The 10,308-nt window shown below is 38.9% G+C and overlaps 1 protein-coding gene and 3 non-coding genes across 5 annotated transcripts; all 4 read right to left on the reverse strand.

The window, feature by feature from the left end:
* Positions 1–6,991: 6,991 nt before the first annotated feature.
* Rps12 (ribosomal protein S12) lies at positions 6,992–9,373 on the reverse strand. Of its 2 annotated transcripts, none has more exons than XM_027938527.2 (6): positions 9,337–9,373; positions 9,164–9,214; positions 8,871–8,987; positions 7,877–7,979; positions 7,477–7,578; positions 6,992–7,079 (listed from the first exon to the last, which is right to left on the reverse strand). In XM_027938527.2, exons 2-6 carry the CDS (start codon positions 9,175–9,177, stop codon positions 7,017–7,019), a joined length of 399 nt encoding a protein of 132 aa, XP_027794328.1. In that variant the 5' UTR covers positions 9,178–9,214; positions 9,337–9,373; the 3' UTR covers positions 6,992–7,016. The 2 variants fall into 2 exon arrangements, with proteins under 2 accessions (XP_027794328.1, XP_071469113.1); XM_071613012.1 differs by having other exon boundaries at positions 9,164–9,212; positions 9,330–9,348.
* On the reverse strand, positions 7,214–7,344 carry LOC114095345 (small nucleolar RNA SNORA33). The gene has a single exon (XR_003583234.1). It is a non-coding gene; the product is annotated as a small nucleolar RNA SNORA33 (small nucleolar RNA).
* Positions 7,659–7,734, reverse strand: LOC114095348 (small nucleolar RNA SNORD100). The gene has a single exon (XR_003583237.1). It is a non-coding gene; the product is annotated as a small nucleolar RNA SNORD100 (small nucleolar RNA).
* LOC114095341 (small nucleolar RNA SNORD101) lies at positions 8,577–8,649 on the reverse strand. The gene has a single exon (XR_003583231.1). It is a non-coding gene; the product is annotated as a small nucleolar RNA SNORD101 (small nucleolar RNA).
* Positions 9,374–10,308: the final 935 nt, after the last annotated feature.

Genomic DNA, 10,308 nt, shown 5'->3' on the forward strand with positions numbered 1-10,308 from the left:
AATTATTGCAGTGTAAAAATAGTTTCCCTGAATTCATGTGCTTTTTACTATTCCCAGGTCTCAAAATGGCTTTTAAAATTATTTTTTCAGACTCTTAGAGCCATGTACCCCATATTGTGATAGGATATGTTTCTCTGCCCTGCTCCCTAGAGTGGAACTGCAAAGAAGAGAAGTTGAGACAGCTTGGCACCATATTAGTCTGAAAGAGGCCAATCTAAAAGATTCACTTCTGTTGCCAGAGAGAAAAGAACATGAAAAAGTAAAAGGTTAAAAGAAGGTTGAGGAGTCTAAGCCTGAAAAGAAAGGCCAGAAACAAACAGGTCAAACATACTCATCTGATGAAAAAGCCTAGAGCACTGATCCACCCAAACACTGCTCTAGGCACTGATGCTACAGCACAGAATATACTCCATGCTGCCATGAAGCAACTATGTGGAGATCACAACCTCCAAAGAACACCACTTGCCTTGATAATCCAAATTATGCCCTTTTTCCAGAATAGTATTTTTCTGGAAGCTTTTTTCTTCAAGTAGCACCAGGTATATTCTCAACAAAGAAAAAATCTTAACAAAATATCATTCCACTATTATAGATCAAAACTATTCCTTGAAGGAATATGTTGTAGAGTCGATTTTCAGTTGAATATAAAATAACTGTAGTAGGGTTGGTGATGTAACTCAGTGGCACAGCATTTGCCTAGAATTTCCAGGAGGCCCAGGGTTCAATCTCCAACACTACCAAAAAATAAAATACATTCAGTAGTAGCTGGGGGGATGAGGCAGGAGGATTATAAGCAAGTTCATAGCCAGCCTCTGCAACTTAGTGAGGCCTTTAGCAACTTAGCAAGACTGCTTTAAAAAAAGGGGAGGTGGGAGCAAGGGATGTGGCTCAGTAGTCAAGTGCTCCTGTGCCTCTGAGGTCAATTCCTAGTACCAAAATAATAATAATAATAATAATAATAATAATAATAATAATAATAATAATAATTCAGTAACCTCAGCTGACAGTCTATCAAAGCACATTTAAAAATGCTACTCTGTACTGACCTCACTAGCTAAAAAGTGTGCATTCTGTAATGAAGTTTAAGATGTTCAATCTGACTTGAAAACCTGGAATAAGTCCTCAAAATTCATGCTTCTTACAGACAAAAGTTTAAATAGTCTAAAATATGATTAAGAAGTACGCACTAACAAGGAAAAATGTCCATGATATTGTTAAATGAAAAAATAGCAAGTTATGAGCCACTATTGAAATAAAATTTTATTCTTTTTAAAAAATGGTAAAACTTAATTAAAATTATCCTAAAGGGAGAAAAATCAACCAGCAAAAACAAAACTATGTACTATTTAGACAATTAACATTTGCTAATGTTTAAAAATTTTTTTTTAAAGAGATTGTGTGTGAGAGAGAGAGAGAAATTTTTAATATTTATTTTTTGTTTTCAGCAGACACAACAGCTTTGTTTGTATGTGGTGCTGAGGATCGAACCTGGGCCGCACACATGCCAGGTGAGCGCACTACCGCTTGAGCCACATCCCCAGTCCCAAATGTTTTAAATTACGTTGATCTTTAAAAGGATTAAAAACTTTTCCAAGATTAAATATGATAGCTCACCAAAGGGATCTCACAATAAGATCCACTTACTTCTGAATTAGGATGAGAAAGGGAAGAGCCCAATTGCTTTTCATTACTATATGGTTTATGGTATGCATCCATTGAAAATCAACTGTTTACATTTTTTAATTTCTGATTTGTATTTCATTCAGATAACATTGCAAATTAAAATTGGTGAGCTTTGAAGAAAGAAAAAAAGGCAATATTAGTCAGTGGTTTCTTGAATTCTAATTGATAATTATTAATAAGTAATGCTTTATTTATAAAATGTCTTTAAACTATTTCATATCATAATTAGAAATAGAAAATGCTGTGCAAATAATGCTAGTTCAATGGCTTAAATATTTAAGTGGTCTCAAGGCAATGCTAATATCAGGGTTTTTGTTTTGTTTTGTTTTGTTTTGGGCTGTGGTGGGGATTGATCCAGGGGCCTTGTCTGAGTGTGGTAGACAAGATCTGTACCCACTCCTAATCCTTAATTAGGTCTATTTCAAGATATAATTATTATTTTTAGAAGCTTTTTATTCAATTCAACTCAAATGATGATTCCATGTATAAAAACAAATGCCACCAAAATACTAAATGAAACCTCAACAGTGGCCTGTGTTCTCTCATCCTATCACCAGGAGAATTCTGGAAAACTTAAAAAGAATGGGAGAAGAATCTTCTAGGAAGAACTGCTGTAGTTGCTACTCTGTTTTTCAGGTTCCATACCTGGGACCAGCCTCATACTGCCCTCTGCTGGCTTGGTATGAATTCAATATTCAAGTGCAATTTTATTAAAAAGCCAATAAATTTATTCATAAAATAAAATGTTTTAAAATTTATTATATTAAGGGCACTTGAAATTAACCCCCAAAACATATTGCAGCGTTACTTTATTAACTAAAAGATTTCTTACTACAAAAATAATACATGTTGATTAGAGCAAAGAAAAACAAATGAGAAAATGAAAAACCAAAATGCCAACCTTTGTAGAAATAACTGTTAACACATTGATGTATATCCTGCGAATCTATTCTCTTCTGTACTGGCACTCAACTTTATATTCTTTCATCTCCTCTTTTTGTGATTTTTCAAAATGCTAGCCTATTGCATATGTTTGAATATGTTATAAAAATATTCATATTAAAATATGGTCTTCCACACTTTCCGTTATTATAGCACCATAATATCCCAGGGATTTTCAACTTAATAATTCTCCTCCTCCAACCAACAGAATTATTACTAACAGCTGTGATTAATACATTAGCGCTATTCCTATTTTTTTTTTTTTTTTGTGGTGCTGGGGATTGAACCCAGGGCCTTACAGGCATGCACTCTACCAACTGAGCTATATCCCCAGCCGTACTCTTATTCTTTTATTGGTAATTGATCTAAATAAATGTGTTTTCTTAACTAAAGACATGCTGAATTAATGCTGTATAATTTCTCTCTCCCTTTATCATCAAAGAATGAAAAGTTAATAGAACCTCATGGATTGGCAAGTCCATAGAAGGACTACTAGGATACTTTACATGTTTTATAGTCAGTTTGGCTAGCTCAAAATTAAAACAAACAAAAACAACAACAAAAAACACTTGAAAGAGTATAAAAACACTTTTCTGTCTCTTCTCTGGTACATTTCCCTCCCAAAGCTAATTTAAAAAAAAAAAAATTAGGAATGTGATCATGAAGATGGTTACTGAACATGGAATAAAAATAAATATTCCTAAGGGGTATATTTCATGAAAAGTAGGAGAAAACTTAGAAAATTGTCCTGTTGATGTAGGTTCATTGTCCTTCCTGCTTTCCAAGCCTTTCAAGCATTTTACCACTGAGCTATACTCCCATCCCCTTTTCTTAAAATTTTAAGACAGTGTCTGCTAAATTGCCCAGGCCCCAGTAGCTGGAATTTCAGATATGCACCACCAGGCTGTTTGTAATGCAACTTTAATTAACTAACCAAGATTAAGCTATAGAAAAGAAGCTGACTGGAACATATCATTCTCTTAATTTCAGTTTCAGCTAATGCTCTTATGTAAAGTGAAAGCCATGATTATTAAAAATAATTTAATTTTTTTTTTTTGGCCTGGGGAGCCTTAGTGCTAGTCTTCTGAACACTCTTGATGTGGTGGGCTTGCACTTTTAAACTCCAAACTCTAAATGCTTGTTCACCCTTTTAAAGACGAGTCTTCAACCCCAAGCATCCCTCCACCCCCAACACATGGCAACAGCATTGAGTCAGACTTCTAACAAGTTCCTCAGGGAAGGAAAACTTGCTTCCTTCTGTCTTGGGCACCTTCTTAGTCCACCATGCCACTAATACTGCTTATTTGAATTTATCACTGAAGTTCTATTCTCTTGGCTTGCAAGCTTTCTGAAAATGCCTAGCTGGGAGGACAATGCCCTACCTATCTCAGCTGGCAACCTGCTCCATTCTGAGCCTGGAGTGGAGAAAGCTGTGACCTTGTTTCCCCTCCTTTGGACATACTCCCTTGCCTTTACTATAGATCTCAGGAGTGCTTCTGCTTAATTATCATATTCCTTGAATCTAAGTCTTTGTATTAAAAGAAAACTCAAGTATGATTAAAGCATAATATATGTGGAAAAATATTAAAGTTCCATTTTAAGGGCTAGAATATCCTTAGCATGACAGATGTTCCAGAGGTTTTCTAGGGCTTATAACACCTCTGCCTATAAAATGGTTCGACTGCCTCAATAATCCAGTTACAGACTGACAAATTCTTGTTTTAAATATACAGCATAATACAGCCTTTTTAAAAGTTCTATGTCGATGTCCCGACTCATTTTTAAAAGCATTTAAAGTAGCTTATGAGAAATACATAAATTTTAATAAAATCAGAACCAAACAACAGTTAAGAACAGAAAGAAATGGAATACTAGGCTTGGAGGACTTTTGTTGTTACCAGGGATTGAACTCAGGAGCACTTAACCACTGAGCCAAATGCCAAGGCCTTTTTTTTTTTTTTGACAGGGTCTGGCTAAATTACTGATGCCGGCTTTCTTTAAATTTGCAATCCTCCTGTCTCAGCCTCCAGAGCCACTGGGATTACAGGGATGTACTACCAGGCCCAACTGGCTTGGAGGTTTCTTACAGCCAATATAAACAGGACTCATCAGTCTGCCCATTTGAGCGTGAAAATATTACCAAGCACTTGGAGACATTTTATTCAGGGTACAAAAGGGAAACACTCAGAGCACACACAGCAACCAGTTTCATAAAACTATTTTTACCAGGCTGGGGATGTGGCTCAAGTGGTAGCACGCTCGCGGCACAGGTTCGATCCTCAGCACCACATACAAACAAGATGTTGTGTCCACCGAAAACTAAAAAAATAAATAGTTAAAAAATTCTGCTTCTGTCCTAACACTAGAGCTTCCATGGGCTCCCTGGTGAACCCTGTTTGTTCCACATAGAAGTCACAAATCACATGGACATGATCACTTTTAACAATTGAGACTGGTTAGGATGAGTAACTGACACCCAGCATGAAAATCATCCAGATAATGTATAAAAGCAGTTGAGGATGCCAAAGGGCTCTGGCTAGGGAAATTGTTACCAAAGACTGATGGTCAAACACTTGGACTCTGGTACATACCAAATAGCTCTTGCTTTTCCTTTAACAATGTTCTTAAGGTGACTAAGTTCACTTCAGTGAAACGTAAAAAACTTGAGGTGCACATGGGCATTAACAAGCTCTCTGAATGCACAATATAGTCTAAAGCTGAGCAGAGTGAAAACATTTGGATCATAGGAACCTATGGATGTTACAAGAAGGCTGCAAAAGCTGAAAGTGGTGGTGCATACCTGTATTCCCAGTGACTCGGGAAACCAAAGCAGGAGGGAGTTCAAAACTAGCCTCAACTACTTAGCAAGTACCTGCCCAATTTATCAAGACTGTCTCAAAATACAGTGTAGCTCAGTGGTTAAATAGCCCTGAGTTTAAAGCTAGGTACAATAAAGGCTACAGAGAAATAAACAGACTGAACTTTGGGAATTACAAACAAGGCAAAGCATGGCAAAGGACAAAGTGGTGATATAAACCCTTGAACATAGCAAGGACAAAAAGGTAGAGATGCTGGGTGATGAAGACTTAAATTTTGACGAAACCTACAAAAGATATCAGAATAAGCACTGCTAAGGAACAGTGGCACATGCCTGTAATCCTAGCAGTTTGGGAGGCTGGAGCAGGATTGAACAAAGACAGCCTCAGATTTACCAACAAAATGTGGATGTGGCTCAAAGGTTAACTCCCCTGGGTTATTAAAATCAAAAGGGGGGTGGATATTGCAGCTAAATTGTTGGACATGAAAGCACCAAAATCAGACAGGTGCAACCAACCTATAGGTTCAACTGACATTAGATCATTTCAGCATTGTTCTGAAACCAGACTGACACTTAAAAAAAAAAAAACACCAAAATTCCAAAACTAGGTGAGAAGTCTTAAGGCAGTTGTAAATTGGATCCAAAGCTTTCAAAAAGAGGCAGTGGACCTTACATTTCAAAATATTTTTTGTGTGGTGCTAGGGATTGAACCCAAGGCCTTGTGCACATAAAGCAAGCACCAACTGGGCTACATCTCCAGAACTCAAGATAAATTTTGAAGCATTCCTAAAAGCCACCAAATCAATCTCCCACAAAAAAAATGCATCCCAACCTCCAATGATCCAGACTGCCAAGGCTAGAGTGTACATTTTCAGGAAAAGTCAGCACCTAAACATGCTTGGAAGGGTTTATTTATGTATTAATTTATGTATAACAGTTGAGGAAACAACCACCATGAACACTATGTTCATAGAGCTCAGTAAGCTCTCAGCTAAACTGGTTAAGCTCAGTGCAACAAGCATTCAATACCATATTTGGCTCATTTAAAGCCTTAAGCCACATGCTCTTAATCAGAAACTTAACATAAACTTGAATATACTGGTCAATTTTTGAGACTGGGTTATGTTGAAACATCTCTTGCTTCAGTGACCAAATCTTAGATAAAAGTTAACTAGGATATCATGCATTTGTAGCATCCCACAGCCACCCATTTGTTAACCTGTATACTTTTCTAATTTGCCCTGATTTTGGCTATCACTATTAAGCTGTAGGATTTTAATCTGTAAATACCTACTCTCCTAAACTCAGTCTTTTTCTCCAGGTGTTCTCCAGGTTGTAAGCTGGTCTTGTCAGTCCTCACTCCCTTCTGTTAGGCATATTTTTGCTTCTTAGGCTACTCAAGTTTAAATGCCAAAACCACATCAATAATTGTTTTTTTAGCTAGAAACCATAGAGTTGTTGTAGAACATGCTTCCAGAATTTGTTAGTTAATGTCCCTTCACTAAAAGGACCTTATATAACTGCCCCAAATAAAAAGCCAGAGGTGAGGAATGTGAACGAAAAATTTATTTCCTCATTTCTTGCATTTGAAGTACTCCTCGATGACATCCTTGGCCTGAGATTCTTTGCCATAATCCTTTAAAAAAGAAAAAAAACACATACAATTTCTTATTAACTTTTGGAAGTCTCACCCAAGTTCTTAACACTAATTATATACGAAAGCCTTAATGAAGCTTTAACAACTGTTTGGAAATGTTTCCCATCACTATTTATTGTAGCCATTTTCAGGGACCTTAAGGACTTCAGTGTCCTTAAGGCTCGTAAGATGGCATTATTATTGCCAGCTTTTTCTAAAATTTCTGCAGAAACATTTGCAGGTAAGCAGATTCACTAGCTGGCTTTAAAATGTCTCATTTTTCTTTTCAAATACCCATAAAAATTGTTAAGAAACACATTCTTTCCTCTTACATTTCCTGATTTATTTCAACACAAGGATACACACAGAACAGCCTTCATCCCAGATACTGACTTACCTTAACAACTACACAACTGCAACCAACCACTTTACGGGGCTTGCCCTCTCGGTCAATTTTACAGAGGCCTACCCATTCTCCTAGTTTCTTGTTGTCATCGACCTATTGCAGTAATTAGACAAATGAAACTTCATTATTAGCAGATATTAATGCCACTAAGAGTAAATTAAACCCCAAAGGTAGCTGTAGTCAGAAGGGTGACATGGCATTTTCCTCATGGCAATTCAGTAGAGGGAGCCAGTTGTCATCATGTACAGCACCAAGATCACCAATTAGCATCTTTGCAGGCATGTTTTGTTAGTTGTCTTTAACACAAAGAACAATGTCAGACATGTGACTGGATACAAGTAGCATGATTTAAACCAGCCCAATTATCCAAAGCTAGTGCAAATTAACTTACCTTAATTAGATTGATTTGGTGTTCAGCACAAAGGGCCTCCACCAATTTGACATACATAGGCTCATTACAGTTGGATGCAAGTACACAGAGATGGGCCTGGCGCCTGAAATGAAAAAAATGCAACTAAAATGAAATTCAATGCTCTTGCACTAAGGGTTGTCTCTGCTTTCGCTACACTAACATTAAAAAAAAAAAAAACCCACACATATCTGCACAAAACTCTGCTGAGAAAACTTTAGAGGGGAGAAATCTGGCCAACACAACCACAACAACTTTCTTATACAAAACCTACTATGTAAAGATATAAACTACTGCATAACAAAGGGATTTTATTTTAGACAAAATAACATTTAACACTGTCAAAGTATATATATTGTGTAAAACTGCTACTAGGACCTGCTAAGGGTCAACTTATACAAGTGAATTTAACTGACAATCTGGCACAGAAGTCCTTAACGCATTCAATTTCAACTCAAAGCAAGATGCTTCAAGCCCAAAAATTAGTAACTCAACCAAATAAATTTACAAGTACTCTAGGTTTCTGATTAAATTCCTTATTATACTCACACAATTCCTCAAAGTCCAGATGCTTCTGCAACAAACATCAGCTTCATGTTTCATTCATTTAGCATAATGCTTGATTTGCTAACTGCTATGAGGCTCAGAATCCTCAAAACGAGAATAGAGCCACAACCTACAGGTTTGTCAGACTGTAATGTTTTCACCCATGAAAGGAGTGAAGGGGTATCCGACATTTAAGTCATCATTCAAACACTGTAGTTTTAAGAAATCAACGGCTTGCCCCCATTCCAAACAGCAATCCACAAATTAGTGGGCTATATAGATCTAAGTCTGATAGCTTTTCCTAGGTTTCCTGTAGAACGGATGCCATTCAGAACTTTTGTGCTAACACCATGAACTTCACACTTTCTTCCCTCGGCTGAAGTTTTGTTCCGGTTGCAAAAACCCACAGTATTGAGATTGATAAACGTACTTGTCTAAGGCTTTGGCAGCTTCGCGAATTCCACGTGCAAGGCCATCGTGGATGAGGGCGGTCTTCAGCACCTCTTGTAAAGCAGTGTTGACGTCCATTACACCTCCAGCAGCAATGCTGAAACGCGACAAATCAGAAACGTCAGCCAAAATTCGCCAACATTTAACTCCTTGGACCCGACGGAGACATGAGCGATGTACGACAGGTACATGGCGCCTCAGCTGACACTGTCCGGCGCGTATGGCTCCGGGCCTATTTAGCACCCGCACCCCAAACCAGGCCCCCGGGCTCACCCTTCCTCGGCCATGGCGGTGGATTACGGATAAAGCTGAATCTTGAACAAACTGAAAAACAAAAACACTGATCAGACGACTGTGTTTAAATTGGACACTAATCACCCATCCGTGACAGAAGTCACCGAGTCCCACTAAAACCACCGCATTCGCCGACCCTAGACGTAACTCACCCCGAGCCACCGCCTCCGCGCGACTCGCGGCGGCAGAGAAAGAGGCCGCGCGTGACCGCATGACGGTATTTAAGGGTTTTGCTAGGGTCCCCTGCGCATGTGCGTTCCCGCCCACAAAAAAAAGGTGGCTCTCGCGGTGCCAGACTTTTAGATTTTCTGTTTCCGGTTTAAGACTGTTGAGAAACAAGAACACTGTGAGTTCCCTGGCTCTGCATTGGCCAGTGTTAGGCGCGCACAACAGGCAACACCCGGGCAGCTTCTCACTGTCCTTTTCCGCAGCAGGCGTGGCCTGCGAAGACCAGAGAGCTCATCCTACGGAGTGCCTGAGGAACCAAATCTTTCTGTCGCGTGGTTTAATCGGATCCTTGTCGCCAATGCGCCCTGGGTCCCTAAGAATGCCAGTTTTAATCCTTTCCACGCCACGTTGTAATTTCCTGCCAGTTTCACGTTTTGCCCCTTGGTTTCTAAGTCATTCTGTGGGCTCTCTTCATTTTTGTTTCCTTAAAACGGGAGCCAACACGTTTTCGCTACTTACAGCACTTAGCAAACCCACTTGGCAGGCTGTGTGTTAGTTGAGCGGAGCACGTGACGCGGCCGTCGGTTCCGGTTTCAGTGTGGTGGGTTTCAATGGAGTCTTGTGCCGGTTTCCTAGTGCACGCAGGGCAGGGCTCCCCCGCCGTGTCTTCATGCCCACTTTGTCACGGGCGCGGCTTCGGGTGCTATAGGAATGAAAAGCGTAGCGTTTGGAAAAGAGGAGTCGGCGAATTCGGGGTGCAATTCGAAAAACACCAAACTTGTGATTTTTTTTTTCCCCCTAAGAATTATGTTTCATTTTGAAGTAATTGGCCAGTTCCCCAGTCCACTTCTAAAGCAAATACACGGAACTGCTGAATATAATCTTTTTTTTTCCTTTTCTCTCTTAACAAGTTGACCAGCCAGTCAGCAATTAGTAAGCCTTTGTTATGGGTCTGA

This window comes from Marmota flaviventris, chromosome 6, assembly GCF_047511675.1.
Source record: "Marmota flaviventris isolate mMarFla1 chromosome 6, mMarFla1.hap1, whole genome shotgun sequence".
Lineage (NCBI taxonomy): Eukaryota > Metazoa > Chordata > Mammalia > Rodentia > Sciuridae > Marmota > Marmota flaviventris.

Coding starts and splice junctions, on each gene's coding strand:
- Rps12 (XM_027938527.2), bottom strand. Junction 7,980..8,870: donor GCTGCCAAAGCCTTAGACAA/GTACGTTTATCA, acceptor TTTTCATTTCAG/GCGCCAGGCCCATCTCTGTG. Junction 7,579..7,876: donor ACCAAATCAATCTAATTAAG/GTAAGTTAATTT, acceptor TTACTGCAATAG/GTCGATGACAACAAGAAACT.